At 42.5% G+C, this 19,598-nt stretch overlaps 1 protein-coding gene across 2 annotated transcripts; it reads right to left on the reverse strand.

Annotated features, from left to right (window-relative positions):
- Window positions 1-372: 372 nt before the first annotated feature.
- Window positions 373-19,466, reverse strand: unc50 (unc-50 homolog (C. elegans)). 2 transcript variants are annotated; one of them, XM_078222383.1, is made up of 6 exons: window positions 19,298-19,466; window positions 15,799-16,080; window positions 11,138-11,258; window positions 7,136-7,275; window positions 4,024-4,125; window positions 373-1,338 (listed from the first exon to the last, which is right to left on the reverse strand). In XM_078222383.1, the coding sequence occupies exons 2-6, from the start codon at window positions 16,076-16,078 to the stop codon at window positions 1,202-1,204; spliced, it is 780 nt and encodes a 259-aa protein (XP_078078509.1). In that variant the 5' UTR covers window positions 16,079-16,080; window positions 19,298-19,466; the 3' UTR covers window positions 373-1,201. The 2 variants fall into 2 exon arrangements, with proteins under 2 accessions (XP_078078509.1, XP_078078507.1); XM_078222381.1 differs by having other exon boundaries at window positions 380-1,338; window positions 15,799-16,083; window positions 19,298-19,396.
- Between the last annotated feature and the right edge of the window lie 132 nt (window positions 19,467-19,598).

Here is a 19,598-nt window from a genome sequence, read left to right on the forward strand (position 1 = left end):
CTCCTCCGATTTTGGTCTCTTCCACATGCTTGATTTTCATTACACCAGTGATGGTTATGCCTTCAGCTATCGAGGCCAAGTTCCAGACAGCCCTAAACTCCTCTCTCTTCCTCAAAGATGCTCCTTAACACTTACTCATTTCACTAAACTTGCGGTCAACTGTCCAACATCTTATGTGGCTAAACATTGAACGTTTGCTTGAGAAGCTTCACTGAAGGACCTTTGGACATTTTACTAAGTAAAGGCACTACTTAAATACAAGTTGCCATTGTTGTGGTCCCCATGTTACCTGGTGAAGCCAGTCCTATTATGCACTGGCAAACTTATCATCCTTTATAATTCACAAAGGTCACAAAAGAAATTAACATTAGTCTTTGTTCACATCAATGCTTTATTTTTGTTAAAAATGTATAACTTTAGTTAGGTTTTCAAAAGTGTTAACACACAAACTGGTCAGATGCGTGAACATTTGTTTCTCATGACCCGCCAAGAAAAAAAAATCATTTATAACCAGTTTTGCAGCTTGCATAGGAGGTGTTTTCAACAGCGAGAGGGCTCACTTTGTGGAGAGATTAGAAATTCATTTGGTTTTTGTGCAGCCTGCCATAAGCGCTAAACCAACTGGAAAGGGGAGAAGATCAGTAACCAAACCAAGAAAAATTATTTGAAAATGAAAAGCCAACTTATTTCCCCTTTCCTTTCTCCCCATACACCCCTTCCCTCAGGAACAAATGCCTCCCTGTCCCACCTAGGTGGACCCTTCAGTCTCCCATTCCCTATAAATAAATTCAATGACCCGATAGCTCAGGTAGAGAAACTGCGAAAGGAAATGTTAATTAAAGCTTCCTAATAAAAAGGTATGATTTATTTTTTTCAAAAACTGTCCAAACTATTGCTATTAAAGGAATGTACTTCATTGAAAGGTTTGATAAATATAAAATATACAATCTGATCTGGTTGTTGGGTTCAATGTTCAACCATTCACGCAATAGAAAAAGTTCTGCCACAATTGAACAAACATTTAAAAACAAAGCAGTTCTACTCTTGAACTTCTCTCTCAAGTGTCTCTGGATATTTTTTATATCAGTCTGTACAGAACTTATTTACAACTTATACAAATGTTAAAGCTGCATTACACATCGTCAACACAGCAAAAGCAAACATAATGTTCAGCAAATGTTTTATTAGATGTTCACATCTTCTACTGCACTCTGTACTTGTAGAATAAGCACAATCCTTTAGTGAAGTTCCAGCCCAGCCCCAGTGACAGCAAGAACAAGAGGATGAGGAGACCAAATGGATATAGTAGGGCAACTGTGTTCTTCAGGAATGGCAATGCTAAAGGAAGAAACACATTAGATCAGCAGATGGCTACACGAGAGAGAAAGGAAAAAGATACACCAATGGGGTTAGGTAAGTAGGGTAGGGGGAGGTTAGTATTGAGCATCAAACGTGAAAGAACAGGTGGATTAAAAAGCTAGTTTTTATGATGTAAACTGGTAATAGAAATGAAAACTAGACTAAGGAAAATAAACCACATGGGTCATTATAGAACATAGAACATAGAACATAGAACATTACAGCGCAGAACAGGCCCTTCGGCCCACGATGTTGCACCGACCAGTTAAAAAAAAAACTGTGACCCTCCAACCTAAACCAATTTCTTTTCGTCCATGAACCTATCTACGGATCTCTTAAACGCCCCCAAACTAGGCGCATTTACTACTGATGCTGGCAGGGCATTCCAATCCCTCACCACCCTCTGGGTAAAGAACCTACCCCTGACATCGGTTCTATAACTACCCCCCCTCAATTTAAAGCCATGCCCCCTCGTGCTGGATTTCTCCATCAGAGGAAAAAGGCTATCACTATCCACCCTATCTAAACCTCTAATCATCTTATATGTTTCAATAAGATCCCCTCTTAGCCGCCGCCTTTCCAGCGAAAACAATCCCAAATCCCTCAGCCTCTCCTCATAGGATCTCCCCTCCATACCAGGCAACATCCTGGTAAACCTCCTCTGCACCCTCTCCAAAGCCTCCACATCCTTCCTGTAATGTGGGGACCAGAACTGCACACAGTACTCCAAGTGCGGCCGCACCAGAGTTGTGTACAGTTGCAACATAACGCTACGACTCCTAAATTCAATCCCCCTACCAATAAACGCCAAGACACCATATGCCTTCTTAACAACCTTATCTACTTGATTCCCAACTTTCAGGGATCTATGCACACATACACCTAGATCCCTCTGCTCCTCCACACTATTCAAAGTCCTCCCGTTAGCCCTATACTCAACACAACTGTTATTCCTACCAAAGTGAATTACCTCACACTTCTCCGCATTAAACTCCATCCGCCACCTCTCGGCCCAACTTTGCAACCTGTCTAAGTCTTCCTGCAAACTACGACACCCTTCCTCACTGTCTACCACACCACCGACTTTGGTGTCATCAGCAAATTTGCTAATCCACCCAACTATACCCTCATCCAGATCATTAATAAATATTACAAACAGCAGTGGCCCCAAAACAGATCCCTGAGGTACACCACTTGTAACCGCACTCCATGATGAATATTTACTATCAACCACCACCCTCTGTTTCCTATCCGCTAGCCAATTCCTGATCCAATTTCCTAGATCACCCCCAATCCCATACATCTGCATTTTCTGCAGAAGCCTACCATGGTGAACCTTATCAAACGCCTTACTAAAATCCATATATACCACGTCCACTGCCTTGCCCCCATCCACCTCCTTGGTCACTTTCTCAAAAAACTCAATAAGGTTAGTAAGGCACGACCTACCTGCCACAAAACCATGCTGACTATCACCTATCAATTCATTACTCTCCAAATAACTATAAATCCTATCCCTTATAATTTTTTCCAACATCTTGCCGACAACAGAAGTGAGACTCACCGGTCTATAATTCCCGGGGAAGTCTCTGTTCCCCTTCTTAAACAATGGGACAACATTCGCTAACCTCCAATCTTCTGGTACTATACCAGAGGCCAACGACGACCTGAAGATCAGAGCCAGAGGCGCTGCAATCACTTCTCTTGTTATGTAGGTCATTATGTGACCAGGGCAGTACAATGGCACAGTAGTTAGCACTGCTACCTCACAGTGCCAGGGGCCCAGTTTCCATTCCAGTCTTGGGCGACTGTCTGTGTGGAGTTTGCACATTCTCCCCGTGTTTGCGTGGGTTTCCTCCGGGTGCTCCGGTTTCCACCCACAGTCCAAAGATGCACAGATTAAGTGGATTGGCCATGCTAAAAAATTGCTCCTTAGTATCCCAAGATGTGCAAGTTGGGGGGGGGGGGGGGGGGGAGGAGAGAAACTAGTGGAGTAAATACGTGGGGTTACGGGGATAGGGCCTGGGTGGGATACTTCGTTGAGAGTAGGTGCAGACTCAATGGGCCGAATGGTCTGCTTCTGCACTGTAGGAATTCTATGAAATGTTATCCATTGCATCCCCAGTTTATTTTCTGTAACCCAGAAACCAATTATTGGTTAATACATTCAGCTAATACCATGTGTGTCTACTCTTGTTGAAGTGCCAAGCTCAGTGGAGCACATGTTTGCGCTGGGAGGGGGGGTGGAGGAATGACAATCATCCCCCGGTACAACTGATTCAAATTGTGGCACCAGCAATATTTTTAAAAATCTTAGTTTCTGAGCCATTCGATCGGTACATGCACCACCAGATGCAACAGGGGGCCATAAAGACTTGGAAAGGTGCAGGCGTAGATTAAATTAGTTGGGAATGCTGGTTTTGCTTACACTATAACAAGACAATCACTATAACAAGAGCAATCTACTCCTCATTGCTGCAGTGCGACCTCTGCTGGATGTTGAGCAAATGTACATTTGCCGAGGCTCACACAAAAATATACATATTTCAGCTAATGTCAAGAAAAGTAAAGTTAAAATAAATGCAAGTGAAGGAATTAAATCTCTACAATTTAGCTCTTTTCATTTTGTGTTCATAAAAAAATGCATTTAAAACTTATATTTACCACTGTATCCAAGAAAAGTAACATAGATGTAATATCCAATGCCAACCAGCCAGAAGATATTACCAACAAAGTAACCAAGGAACCCATCTCTGATGATAATATCTGCGGGGAAAAATATTAAATGTCAATTAAATAAAATGTTTAAATAGCTAACACAACCTATACAAAAAATTATAATCTCAACCACATTTGCATCGCAGGTGTTGCAAGATTTGAATAGCAACACGGCAGCAGGAAACCTCAATACAAGTAACTGTAGGCACCTTGGATTATTTTATTAAACTTGCTAATGCAGCCAGACCAGTTATTTCATCAATAAATTCAGGTTCAGACTCTTTAACAGTACTGAATTCTGTGGTATGAACTTGGATCACTTGTGCTGAGAGTGGTTAATCAAATTTCACTTGGCAACATCAAAATATAAGAACCAATTGTTGTTTGATAGTACAGAACTTGAGTAATGCCAAAGAAAAGGGAAATGGTGCCAATGTTTTTCATCTTGCACTCATCAGGACAGATTCACAAGAACACCAACTGTAAAGAGAACAATTTATACTGTACGAGAAGAGAATTTTGATCGGATGGGAAGCAGACTCTGACTGGTAGAGACATTGCCATGAAGAATGCACCATGGAACAGTTAACTGTCAAAATTTGTTTCAATTCAAACCAGGCAGGTCCACTCTAATTGGTCAAGACCATTGGGAATGAGTTTTGCAAGCACAGGCAAGTCAGCTACGGTCAGTACCTAGCCTGTTGCAAACTGCCGAAGGGACATGCCGTTTGATATGATCTGCCAGTCAGTGGGACATATGGCCTACATACCTGGTGTTATGATCGGGATGGGAGGAGTGCATGTATCATCTAGCCCCACTACTCTACAGGTTATAACATTAATTTAAAATTTTAATTTACTTAAAAAAATAACCAACTGCCACCAAGGGTACCCAGAATAAAGAAGACTTTAACCAGCTCCTTCAACAAACTCAGAACGATTCTCTATTAGAAAACAAAACTGCTTTTTCACAAGTTGTAGGTGCTGGTTAACAGACAATTGTAATCAGGCACTGTAACTATATCTCTATTCCTGAAATAATTCCCCCAGTAAACACACAAACAGGCAGAGTCTTTCTTCAGAGATGGGTTTAGAGAATAGGTGTTATAAAACAAAGGATAAAGTTCGAAGGGTCTTGACACAGTCGATCTGGAGTTTCCCCGTGTGAAGACAAACTGCAAGCCCTGGTAAGATGTCTGAAAGTTCTCACCAACAGAACTTTTACAGTTGGTATTCTTGCAAATCTGGCTTGATGAGTGCAAGATGAAAAGCTTTGGCAACATGTCTCTTTTTTCAGCAATAATACAAGAACCCTGCTTGGATTGAAAGGTTTCCAGCAAAACCACATTACACCTATTTAGTATAGATGGTGGATCATTGTCAGGCAGATGGGGAACAAGCAGATGTTACTGCATTCTGCACCAGTGGCCTGCTTTTGATTATTATTTGAAAATGTAACATTTGGTAGATCTGGCATTACAGCTCGTGATGAAAGTAAGCAGTTCCTTCCCTCAGTATTGGCAGGCACCAGTTATACATTTCATGCTTCATTTTTTCTCCTATCATTTTCATATTTACTAAAGCAAAACCTGTTCACACATTCGAAGGGAACCATATGTTACAGAAGCTTATTTCTTTTTTACATTTGTTCATATTTGGGATGTGAGCAATTATTAAGGCATTTATTATCCAACCTAAGCTGGCCTGGGAAGATTATGTTGGACATCTTCCTCAATTGTACTATGGAACAATTTGTCAATCAGCATTAGTTAGAATTTAGATCTTCTTTTGTATGATTGGCCTGGAGATTTAACCGAAGGCTGCAGTATTTCAAATAAAGGCTTAGCTTTGGAAAAGTAGGTTAAGATGCAGCAAGTACAGCAATCAACATTTCAGATGATTCAGTGGAATTTGGAGGTGACTATTATGGAGCTTTCCCTCCCACTGAACACATGGTTCACTACCAATCATGTCACTGCAATGGAATATATAACATGGTGAATACAGAATATATTTAGTGACTACATCACAGCTGACATTTAGACAAAGCCAGTATGGATAAATTATTGCTATACTGCAAAAAGGCAAAATACATTAATTGAGAAGGAAGTTGAGGGAAGTATCTCTGTTTTAAAAATTTCTGTTAATTTCCCACCATTTGAATCATAGAATCCCTACAGAGCAGAAGGTGGCCATTCGGCCCATCGAATCTGCGCCGGCCACAATCCCACCCAGGTCCTACCCCCGTAACCCCATGTATTTACCCTTGCTAGTCCCCCTGACACTAAGGGGCAATTTAGCATGGCCAATCCACCTAACCCACACATCTTTGAACTGTGGGAGGAAACCGGAGCACCCGGAGGAAACTCACGCAGACACAGGTAGGATGTGCAAACTCCACATAGACAGTCACCCGAGGCCGGAATTGAACCCAGGTCCCTGGCGCTGTGAGGCAGCAGTACTAACCACTGTGACCCCCCTTTGGCTCCTTTGCTCGAGGCCTTGACTCCTAGATGACAGATATTGATAGGTACTCTCTAGCATCTTGTCCAAATGACCATTATTCATGTGCGAGCCCTGATGGACAGCAGTCAGACTAATTAATTTTGTAATCAACACAACTGAGCCCAATACTGTGAATTGCTGGATAGCGATGAGGTGTGGGATCTCAGGCCAATTTTTCTCTTCCCAACCAGGATTATTCAGTCTCCCACTGTAGCACCTTTCCTGCTACTGTGGTTGAGATCAAGCCTAGACCTGTGTAACTCAGCTTCCCACAAGATACATTTAAACAAGCCATCAGGAGAGACTTGTGAGCAGCTTCTAAAGTACAGCACTGAAAGTAAATGTTGGGGGTTACCACTGTGGATAACATTTCCACCATCATTTGATTGTGCCAGACCAGAGACTTAATTTCAAACCTGCAAATTTAAAAAAATAATTTCATCTCTCCACATTTTCAAGTGTCTCTAAGTACATAATGGCAACATTTAGTCCGAAAGACTGAAGAATTTCACACTTTAGAAAAATAAAGATGCTCAAACAAGAGGAGACTTACGGTTAATAAAGAACAGTTGAATAAAATGTAAGATCACAAGAAGTGGATAGAAAGCATTCAGATGAATGTCAAATGCATATCCCCATTCCACATCATGGCCTTTACTTAGAGGCTTCATCAAATATCTGTTGGTGACAAACCTGGAAACAAAATACCACAGTGTACACATTACAAAACAGCTACTTGGACTTTTATCAGCATTTCAATGAAGAGATAGTTCCATAGAACAACAAAGAACAAAGAAAATTACAGCACAGGAACAGGCCCTTCGGCCCTCCAAGCCTGCACTGACCATGCTGCCTGACTTAACTAAAACCCCCTACGCTCTGGGGACCATATCCCTCTATTCCCATCTCATTCATGTACTTGTCAAGACGCCCCTTAAAAGTCACTACCATATCCGCTTCCACTACCTCCCCCAGCATACTTGAGGGTAAACAATTATTAAGACCAAGAACAGTAGTACAGTGTTATTTGACAGGGATTTTTAAGATAGAGTATGCTGGAGTAAAAGAGAAGGTATTGGAAGATAATTCCAGAGTTTATGGGCATGACAAAGTAAAGATCTACATCAATAGTGAGCCAGATGAAAAGGAGGAAACATACTGGAATGGAGTCAATGTAAACAACCCGAACCATGCATGTACAGCTCTATCCCAGCTGACACGAGTGGAAGGCCCAAGGTTCCTTGGGACCTGGATATGCCTTCCGAGTTGAAGGCAAAGGCCGCACGCGCCTGCGCAAAAAGCAAAAACACGAAAAGGGTGTGAAAATCCTAGAAGTGAGGGAGACAGGGAGAAGTCGAAAAAGGTAGGGGGAAGTTAAAAAAAAAAGATCCTAGCAGGGGAAGAAGATAGAGGCAAGGAAAAGGAACCAATGCAGATAAAAAAAAGGGAGAAAGGCTCCAATTAGAGAAAGGGCTACATGGAGCGTACCTAAAATGTGGTGGGCCAAGAGAGAAGCCCTAGTAGTCAAAGAGGCCCCAATGATCCTAGAAGGTAACCAAAGGTTGAACTCCATGCTGCATGGCATTAGGGATACAACTTTGGAGTAGCTTTTGGCTTGGCATGACCTAATAGCTGAAATTATGCTTGTTAGTGTTCCAAGATGTGTAGGTTAGGGAGGGATTAGTGAGGTAAATACATGGAAATAGGGCCTGGGTGGGATGCTCTGTCAGAGAGTCAGTGCAGACTCGATGGGCCAAGTGGCCTCTTTCTGCACTGTAGGGAATCTATGATTCTAAGTGGATCCTGCAGGGCATTTTTTGTGCAGTATGGTGTGTTTGACCACGGTTTACTATGGATTAGTTCTTGAGGAGATGTGAAGAATCCCTTTCCGATTCAGATGTGGCTGAAAGAACGGAACCTCAGGAGAAAAAAGTGAAGCTCGTACACAGAGTACAGTGACTACTACTTGGCCTTTTCTGAACTGGGGATGCCTCTTGCCCGATCCCAGAATGCCTAATTAACAGGGAGGAACTGTCAAATGCTGCAATGGTACCAAATAAGTTGAAAAGCCATTTCAATACAAAACATCATTCTCTCTCCGGCAAGGATATCCAGTACTTTGAGCGTCTGAGAGGACAAAACATAAAGCAAAATAAACATATGATAAGCGTATGTGTGGGTTTCAGATAATGCACAGGAGGCGAGTTACCTGGCGGCTGAGCTCATAGCAAAATTGAAGAAGCTGCACACCAGTGCTGACAGCCCAATTCTGCCCGCATGCAAAAGTATTGAGAGTAATGTTGGGAGCTGATGCTGCCAAAGAAATCAACAAAGTTCCTCTTTCTTATAGTACAATCAAACGGCGCCCTGGTGAAGTGTCAGTCAATATTGAACAGGTGCTTAAAGAAATGAGTGGAAAATTTACCCTGCAGATTGATATGTCCACACACATTAGCAGATATTGCCAGCTCGTAACCAATGTCAGTTATGTTGATGGGTCATTCAATCAAATAGAATTTCTCCTTTTGCAAAGAACTGCCTGGTCACTTGCCAAGCCCTTGTCGGGGCGGCACAGTGGCACATGGTTAGCACTGCTGCCTCACAGCGCCGGGGACCCAGGGTCAAATCCAGCCTCGGGTCACTGTCTGTGTGGAGTTTGCACTCTCTCCCCATGTCTGCGTGGGTTTCCTTCGGATGCTCTGGTTTCCTCCCACAATCTGAAAGACGTGCTGGTTAGGTGCATTGACCCAAACAGGCACTGGAATGTGGCGACTCGGGGAGTTTCACAGTAACTTCTTTGCAGTGTTAATGTGAGCCTTACTTGTGGCTGATAAATAAACTTTAACTTTTAACTTTAATTTTTCCTCCCACAGTCCAAAGATGTGCGAGCTAGGTGGATTGGCCATGTTAGTGTCAGGAGGATTAGCAGAGTAAACGAGGGTTACAGGAATAGGGCCTGAGTGGGATTGTGGTCGGTACAGACTTGATGGGCTGAATGGCCTCCTTCTGTACTGTAGGGAATCTATGATTGCTATCTGAGTTAATTGCAGTGTTAGATCAAACAGTGAAAATCGTGAATTATGTGAAGTCACATCTTTTGAAATTGGATGAAGAGATGGGAGCCAAGTACCAGGGTTTACTCATGTACATAGAAGTGCAAAGGCTGTTTGGGGAGAGGTCTTCTCTTGTGTTTATGGGCTCTGTAACGCGCTGAAAGAGCTTTCGGCTCGGCATGAATTGCCACACAGATTTAATATTCAATGATCCTTGGTGTGCTAAGCTTGCATATCTTTCAGATATATTCAGCCACCTGAATAAGATGAATGTTACAATGCAGGAGAAAAATAAGAAGATTCTGACTGCCACAGATAAATTTCAAGGCTTCAGATCAAAGTGGCAAGTTGGTCGATTAAGATGTTCAAACTGGCACAAGCAAGTCCTGCTGGCAAAACCATACTCAGTCTCATCTCCACGAATCTTAAAACACTACAAGAGAAGTTTGAATACTACGAGTAGGGAAGACTTTGACTGGGTACGTGATCCATTTAAGCTCATTTTCTCTTGAATCAAAGAAAGTGTAATTAAAAGGGTGTTGATATGTGAATTAGCATACCAGTGAGGAAAGCAAGTGTTTACCTATGTGACTAGAGGGAAATAATGGGATATAGAAGAGGTAACTTCAAAGTGGAAAGATAAGGAAAGTGACATTTATATGCTAAAAGCTGGGTCCACAGGGTGGGTAACATTAAAGGGAAAGAATGATTATAGCCATAGCCATATGTAGAAAGGGGCACAACAGCAGCTACTGTCACAGCCACTCCCAACTGCAGGAAACAGTCTCCCATGAGCCAAACGCAGGCAATTGGGACTAGCCAGGAGGGCACCATGGTCGGCATGGACCAGTTGGGCCGAAGGGCCTGTTTCTGTGCTGTATTGCTCTATGACTCAATAAAAGAATAAAAGAAATTCACAACTCAGGACGGATCGGACACTGAAACTGAAGTTTGCAGAGATGCCTCTGGTATTTTAGTTCCTCGCGGGACAAGAATGCCGATCTATTTCAGATCACACTTTGGCAGTACTCTTACTGTTTCCCACAAACTACTTGTGCGAGTTGGCATTCCCAACACTAGCTTATGTATAAACAAGAGGGAGCGCCCATCAGTGGAGCAGGAACTGTGAGTTACCCTGACATCAATTCCTCCCCGAATCAAGAGACTCTGCTCACGGAGGCAGGCCCAGGTGTCACGTTAAGTATTGTCGGTAAGACTATCAAATCATTTAATGGGAAACATTTTTAAATAGTGTACATTTTCAATAAGAAATATATTTGACATGCAAATGGTGATAAGGCTTTCATTGTAAACTTAAATTAATGAAAATTGTATTAAATGGTGGTTTGGCATGCTTTTAGGAGGTAAATAGCTTTTACCCGCGAGCAGCTCGGTTGGAGAAAATAGGTGTGCCTCAATTTTCTTCTATAGTATTAAGGTGTGCCATGACAGATAAAAGGTTGGGAACCACTACATTAAAATGAGGTGTTTTTAAAACTTACCACATTAATGTTGCAATCAATAGTCCAACCCCTACACAGTCAATGAAGACCACCCAGAGCAGAAGCTTCACTGTTTCAAAAAATCCCATTTCTAACACAAATCCAAAACCTATGGTAGAGACTACAAAGAACAAAAATTAATTCTCATGTTGAATTCTTACAGACTTTCACCACAATGTATCATTTTATATTTGCTTTGTAACCCATTTGTAATTAACATCTTGAAAAACTAGCAGGAAGTCTAAACACTGATCCAAAAATTCAATGCACAAACACACAGTGGTCCTGTCAGAGATATTGAAATAATTATAGGATGTTTTACTGCAATTGTAAAGGGCGTTGGTGAGGCCACAGCTCGAGTTTGTGTGCAGTTTTTGTGTCCTTATCTGAGGAACAGTGCCGGATTTAGACTTGGCGAGGCCCTAAGCTATATAAAGCTTGGAGGCCCCTTGTTAAAAAGTTACACCAAAAGGTCTCACAAAGGTGCGAACCAAAACAGGACCTTGGGTCGCCACAAAAAAATTGAAAACATAATTATGCCTTTTAATTATTTAATAGCAAAGGTATTCAAAGTGAAAAATATAAATTATTTTCAAATGAATGCATTTACTGATTACATATTTATCATTTGGCTGGCTTGATCTCTCTCATAGATTTTGGTAACTTTGGTAAATTTTTTTGAGTTTCTGGTATCCGCTCTTAAATGTTCATAGAATCATAGAAATCATAGAAACCCTACAGTACAGAAAGAGGCCATTCAGCCCATCGAGTCTGCACCGACCACAATCCCACCCAGGCCCTACCCCCATATCCCTACATATTTTACCCACTCATCCCTCTAACCTACGCATCTCAGGGCACTAAGGGGCAATTTTTAGCATGGCCAATCAACCTAACCCGCACATCTTTGGACTGTGGGAGGAAACCGGAGCACCCAGAGGAAACCCACGCAGACACGAGGAGAATGTGCAAACTCCACACAGACAGTGACCCGAGCCTGGAGTCGAACCCAGGTCTCTGGCGCTGTGAAGCAGCAGTGCTAACCACTGTGCTACAGTGCCGCCCTCTTCATTGTAAACCTTCTGAAATTTTGTGAGGCCCCTGCGGATTGTGAGGCCCTAAGCTGTAGCTTGTTTAGCTTATGCCCAAATCCGGCACTGCTGAGGAAGGATGTTCTTGCTATAGAGGGACTGCAGCAAAGGTTTACCAGGCTGATTCTTGGGATGGTAGGTCTGTGAGGAGAGTCTAAGTCGGTTAGGATTATATTCATTGGAGTTTAGAAGAGATAGATCTCATAGAAACTTATGAAATTCTAACAGGATTAGTAGATAGGGTAGATTCAAAAAGAATGTTCTCAATGGTAGGGGAGTCCAGAACTAGGGGTCTTGGCTTGAGGATAAACCTTTTAGAACTGAGGCGAGGAGAAATTTCTTACCCAGAAAGTGGTGAATCTGTGGAATTTACTGCCACAGAAAGTAGTTGAGGTCAAAACGTGTGATTTCAAGAAGAAATTAGATATAGCACTTGGATAAAAGGGATCAAGGGATATAGGGGTGAAGGCGGGATCAGGATATTGAATTTGATGATCAGCTATGATCATAATGAATGGCGGAGCAGGTTCGAAGGGCCAAGTGGCCTCCTCCTGCTTCTCGTTTCTATATATTTTTCACTCTGGCTAAGAACAATTAATTTAAGCAGACACTAGCATGGACCAAATGGACCTTCTGATCTGTACCACTCAGCTTCACACTGAAGAATCTCAGTGCACCAATGCAGAATTATTATTAGGATTTAAAATTGCAATATTCCAGAAGAACAGCTAGTGATGAAGCAAATATTCTATCCGATATCTTTCACCTTAAAAGTGGAATAGTGTTACATCTTCCACTTCTAGACCATACTGGTTGGATTTATTTGATTGAAATAAACAGATATCTACAGTGTTTAAAGTAATCATCTAGTCCTGCCCTTTTTAAGTGATGTTAATGGATGATCACAAAGATGGCAAGTTACTTCAAAATAGACCAGGACTGGTCAAAATTTTCCTTCATACTGCATACAGAAGATTGATGAACATTGAAATTAACTTCTAAATGGCATAGTGAAAGCAAAAGCTTTGGAATAGAAGCATGGGAGGTGAAGGAGCTTGGCAGGGTAGGTAGGTACAGATGTAGTTTCCTCTGGCTGGGAAATCTAAAACACGGGGCAGAGTCTCAGGATAAGAGGACAATCGATTAGGACCGAAATGACAAGAAATTTCCTCACTCAAAGATTGTGAATCTTTGGAATTCTCTACCACAGAAAGCTGTGGATGCCCCAAGACAGAATATATTAAAGGAATGAATAGATTTCAGATCCCCGGGAAATTAAGGGATATGGATAATGGGCAGGAAAGTGTAGCAGAACATGAAGATCAGCCATGGTGGTACTGAATGATGGAGAGGCTCAAGGGGCTACATTGTCTTCTTCTGCTTTTATTTCTTATATTTTTATGCAAAAAAAATGTTTAGATATGGCAACAGTTAGTTCGTGATCGTCAATGCATACATGTATACACACAATTTGGTAATCAGAATTTTCAAAACATTGCAGCTGAATATTCTCAAGTACCTACAGGGGGAGCATTCTTATTCAACATGACTCTTGTTACCCAGAGTTCCAAAGTGAGAGTGGTGCAGGTAGGTTCATTTGAAGCCTTCAAAAGGGAACTAGACTGTTATCCGAAAACGAAGAGTGCGCAGGGCTACAGGGAGAAGGTGGGAGCATGGCACTAAGTGAACCACTCATTTAGAGAGCTAGAGTGTAGACATAATGAACTAAATGTCCACCTTCTGCGCTGTAACAGCTCTGTGGTAACTAATTCATATTCAGTGTTGTTGAATAGTGGTATTTTTGATTGAACAATATATTAAATCATGTTTCAGAAGCCACATAATAACAACTAATCACATTAGATGATGGGATCAAAGTCAGGCCATTATATAGTACACTGGTTAGGTCCAAGTCATGATGTGGAGATGCCGGCGTTGGACTGGGGTAAACACAGTAAGAGTTTTAACAACACCAGGTTAAAGTCCAACAGGTGTATTTGGTAGCAAATGTCATTAACTTTCGGAGCGCTGCTCCTTCGTCATGAAGGTAAATAATGAAAATTCATTGTTTGATGAATCTGTAGCAAGGTAGCATAAATTTAGGATTACTATTAGAAACATTAGAAGGTTAGAAGAATGTTCACACAAAGGACTATTAGGAAATTAATGCATTGCTGGAACTGGCCACTGAATTTGAATCACTTATAGGGCCTACGAGGAATTTAAGATGCATTTGAAAAAACAAAGGGGAAAGGATACAGAATAAAAGTAGGGATTGGGATCAGACTGGATAGATAGCTCTGATTTGCCCTGAGGCTTCTCTAATTCCATAATAAGGGGACAGGAACAGATTGGTTACATTACCGGACAAGTAATCCACAGGCTTGGACTAATGGCCTGTAAACACGAGTTAAAATTTTAACAAGTTACATTTAAATTAAATAAATCTGGAATAAAAAAGCTAGTATCATTAATGGTGACATGAAATGACTGTTTTATATATATGCATCTGGTACACTAATGCCCTTTAGAGGTCTTACGATCTTATGTCCCTATCTCTGGGCCAGAAGTTCCAGGTTCATGTCCCACTTCAGGACTTAATGGCCATAGAAGTGTGTTCATGATGTTGCCCAACAGGTTGATTATTAGCCTGTATCCTTCCAATAACCCTGATGGCAGACAGTAAGAACAGGAGAGTTTCTTGGTCAGCCATACTGCCTAAAGCGATGCAAACCATTGCAGTACTTTGCAAGAATAGTCATGGATCAATCCAATGGGGGACCATAGTTGCCAATGCTCTTTTAGGGCATGGCACCTGAAGGAGGAGGAATGTCCTTTAGGGAAGGAAATTTACATCCCTAACTGGTTTGGCCAATGGGACCTACAGCAATGTGGTTGACTCTTAACTGCCCTCTCTGTACTGAAGTGGCAAGATGTGGAGATGCCGGTGTTGGACTGGGGTAAGCACAGTAAGAAGTCTCACAACACCAGGTTAAAGTCCAACAGGTTTATTTGGTAGCACAAGCCACAAGCTTTCGGAGCGCTGCTCCTTCATCAGGTGAGTGGAATCGTGTTCACAAACAGGGCATATAAAGACACAAACTCAATTTACAAGATAATGTATAGTATAGATAATGTATCTTGTAAATTGAGTTTGTGCCTTTATATGCCCTGTTTGTGAACACGATCCCACTCACCTGATGAAGGAGCAACGCTCCGAAAGCTTGTAGCTTGTGCTACCAAATAAACCTGGTGTTGTGAGACTTCTTACTGAAGAGGCAAGACATTCAGTTGTACTGAATAAGATGGCTCACTCTCGTGGGGATAATTAGGGATGGACCTTACCAGTGATGCCCTCACTCCATGAATGCATAAAGAGTCAGAAAAACACAAAAGATTCAATTCACAGAATTCTCTAAATAAACCTTCTACAAATTGTTTATGTTACCATCAATCTCAGAATGGCAGCACCCTTGGATAATCATGCAGACAGCATACTCTACTTCACATCACCATTCACGTCCAATAATTGGGCTTCACACAGTGGAAATTTTTTCAAAGAACACTCACCACATAACCAGATACTGAGCAAAACTAGGAAGGCAGGGTCATCTCTGGCCCACTGGTCCTTGGTCTGTTTCCTGTAATGAAAATTTCTGTACACCATCTGTGGAGATGTAAATAGGTACAACATCTGCCAAATGGCAAATTCAAAATCCATCTGTTTAAAACGAAAAAGTCGCCTGAGGTACTTGTACCGCTTGGCTCCAGCTGTGTGTCGTGCAGCATCTCTGGAACTTAGCGTACCATTCCCTTGATTGGTGGGACTATATGCCGTCGTTGGTAACATGTCTGCTGCCAAAAGTAGAACAATACTTAAATCAGGAAAATTTAGAAATTACACTTCCAACCAACACTTCATTGCAATATTCATATTCCCAACAAAAGATCATCTGCCAACCAACCTCGGCAATAGCACGCTTGCCTGCATTTTGTTTTCATATTTGAACTTAATTTACCACTTAGGTGAAAAAAAAAGCTGATGAATGGACAGTTTTACTGTAGCTGCATAATAAGTTAAGAAAGTTATCTCCGATTGCAACGGGATCTTGATCAATTGGGCCGACGGGCTGACGAATGGCAGATGGAGTTTAATTTAGACAAATGCGAGGTGATGCATTTTGGTAGACTGAACCAGGGCAGGACTTACTCATTTAATGGTAGGGCGTTGGGGAAGAGTTACAGAACAAAGAGACCTAGGGGTACATGTTCATAGTTCCTTGAAAGTGGAGTCACAGGTGGACAGAGTGGTGAAGGCAGCATTCAGCATGCTTGGTTTCATCGGTCAGAACATTGAATACAGGAGTCGGGGCGTCTTGTTGAAGTTGTACAAGACATTGGTAAGGCCACACTTGGAATACTGCGTGCAGTTCTGGTCACCCTATTATAGAAAGGATATTATTAAACTAGAAAGAGTGCAGAAAAGATTTACTAGAATGCTACCGGGACTTGATGGATTGAGTTATAAGGAGAGGCTAGATAGACTGGGACTTTTTTCTCTGGAGCGTAGGAGGCTGAGAGGTGATCTTATAGAGGTCTATAAAATAATGAGGGGCACAGATCAGCTAGATCGTCAACATCTTTTCCCAAAGGTAGGGGAGTCTAAAACTAGAGGGCATAGGTTTAAGGTGAGAGGGGAGAGATACAAAAGTGTCCAAAGGGGCAATTTTTTCACACAGAGAGTGGTGAGTGTCTGGAACAAGCTGCCAGAGGTAGTAGTAGAGGCGGGTACAATTTTGTCTTTTAAAAAACATTTAGATAGTTACATGGATAAGATGGGTATTGAGGGATATGGGCCAAATGCGGGCAATTGGGATTAGCTTAGGGGTTTAAAAAAAAAGGGCGGCATGGACAAGTTGGGCCGAAGGGCCTGTTTCCATGCTGTAAACCTCTATGACTATGACTCTGTAGCTGAATTTTTCTTTCTTCGCTGTTAGATGAAGTTGGTGAATATCAAAATGTAATTAAAGTACAGGTACTAACACAGAAAACACTAAATTACCAATATTTTCAATGTACAATTTGTTTTTCCATTCCACCTGACAGGAGAAAATATCGGTTCAGTGAATACACTATGCTGTTAAACAGATTACAGCCAGTGAAGCCAATTTCCATAAATCTTCAGATAGCAACCTCAAAATTTTGTTTAGGGAGCTCAGATGACTTCAGAAAATATCAAGATATGGAGATGCCGGCATTGGACTGGGGTGGGCACAGTAAGAAGTCTCACAACACCAGGTTAAAGTCCAACAGGTTTATTTGGTAGATTGAGCTTTCAGAGCGCTGCCTCTTCATCGGGTGAGTGAAGAGTTGGGTTCACAAATAGGCCACATATAGACACAGACTCAATTACAAGATAATGGTTGGAATGCGAGTTTTTACAGGTAATCAAGTCTTAAAGGTACAGACAATGCGAGTGGAGAGAGGGTTAAGCACAGGTTAAAGAGGTGAATTGTCTCAAGCTAGGACAGTTAGTAAGAGTTTGCAAGCCCAGGCAAGTCATGGGGGTTAGAGGTAGTGTGACATGAACCCAAGATCCCGGTTGAGGCTGTCCTCATGTGTGTGGAACTTGGCTATCAGTTTCTGCTTGGTGATTCTGCGTAGTTGTGTGTCTTGAAGGCCACCTTGGACAACGCTTATTCGAAGATCAGAAGCTGAATGCCCTTGACTGCTGAAGTGTTCTTCGACAGCAAGGGAACACTCCTGCCTGGTGACAATCGCTTTGACAAAGGGTCATCTGGACTCGAAAGGTCAGCTCTTTTCTCTCCTTACAGATGCTGCCAGACCCGCTGAGATTTTCCAGCATTTTCTCTCTTGGTTTCCGAAATCACTCCTCTCTTAGTAAACAGAAGGATGCCTCTCTCTTCCCCCCCCCCGCCCCCCCCCCCCTCCTCCTCCTCCTCCTCCCCCCCTCCCCTAAACTAATCACTATTTTCAAACTAAGCCAACCTTAAAAAAACTCTCAAGTTTTGGAACAGATAATGAATCTTGTTTTATATTCTCTTGAAGGCATTAATTTAGATTGATTCCTCAGTAACCTAAACCATGCGTGCAGTAGTTGTAAGAGCCAAACACCTCCTCAGACACATTTGCCAACAGGTACCCATTAGTTAACAATTGTGATGAACATTCTGCCAGCTGACTTTCCATCTCATCATAAGAACTGAGGCAAGCTCAATCCAATGTGGACATGCAGGACGATGTTCCACAAATCCTACACAGACAGAAATACTGATGGAAAAGTGTTTGCAAACAGCTGCAGAAAAAAAGGATTTGGTGCATAACAAAGAGAAAAATAAGTAGATAAAAGCAAAGTACTGCGGATGCTGAAATCCGAAAGAAAGAAACCCGAAATGCTGGAGAAACTCAGCAGGTCTGACAGCATCTGTGGAAAAAGAATGGATGTGGAGATAGTTGTTTCAGTGATTGCTCACCATGACTCCAAAGGAAGAAAATATCAAAGGAAGAAAAAAGAATGGAGCCAATGTTTTGAGTCCGGATGACCCTTCATCAGAAAAATATAATATTTTTGGCCATGTTAGTTCTTGGAGGAGCTCAGTGGAAAACAGAGAGGGAAGCTGAGGAGAAAACGGATGACGGATATAATGGACTAGACGCATTTGATTTCTGTGGAATGCGTATGGACAGACAGGTGGACAACTCAGGCAGTCAACCTGGGAAGAAAATGACGCCAACGACCAAACAACATCAGCACAGTTTTTGGATGAGGCCAAGCACCTTCCTTAACTGTGTGGCACACTGTGAGACAATGGCGGGATAGGTAGGGCCTCACATCTTTAGAGCCCATACGGTGCAAGTTCATTTCTGCAGACAGACGCGGAGGAGATTCCTCTGAGCAGTTGGGCAAGGCCCCAATGCCCCCGAGCAGAGGCGGCCCAGTGCCTTCCTCCTGTCTGCCTGCCCGGAGAGCCGACTGGGAGGAAGATCTGCGCGACAACCTCCCCTGCCCGATTTCACTGCCTCGCAATTCCCATCGTTGCTACCTTACCTCAGGGTGCTACTGAGCCGACGCGATGGGGGTGCTTGGGTGCAGGGGAACTAAGTGCAACCTCTGCACTTCCCCTCTCCCTTCACCCGGATGAGAAACACCGAGCCAGCAACGGCGCTGACTGTGGTTGTCTGCGGGGCGTGCCGGGATCTGTAGTCCTTCACACTGCGCATGCCTCCTTGCCTGGCCGGGAGACGCAGCCCTTGACACTGCGCATGCCTGTGGCGCGGTGTGTTTGCCGGGATCTGTAGTCCTTCATACTGCGCATGCCTTGTTGCCTTTGTCAAGAGCCGCAACCCTT

The sequence above is a fragment of the Mustelus asterias genome, chromosome 10 (assembly GCF_964213995.1).
Source record: "Mustelus asterias chromosome 10, sMusAst1.hap1.1, whole genome shotgun sequence".
In the NCBI taxonomy this organism is placed as follows: Eukaryota; Metazoa; Chordata; class Chondrichthyes; order Carcharhiniformes; family Triakidae; genus Mustelus; species Mustelus asterias.

Coding starts and splice junctions, on each gene's coding strand:
- unc50 (XM_078222383.1), bottom strand. CDS start 16,078: ATGTTACCAACGACGGCATATAGTCCCACCAATCAAGGGAATGGTACG. Junction 11,259..15,798: donor GCTCAGTATCTGGTTATGTG/GTGAGTGTTCTT, acceptor TGTTCTTTGTAG/TCTCTACCATAGGTTTTGGA. Junction 7,276..11,137: donor TTGATTGCAACATTAATGTG/GTAAGTTTTAAA, acceptor TTTTGTTTCCAG/GTTTGTCACCAACAGATATT.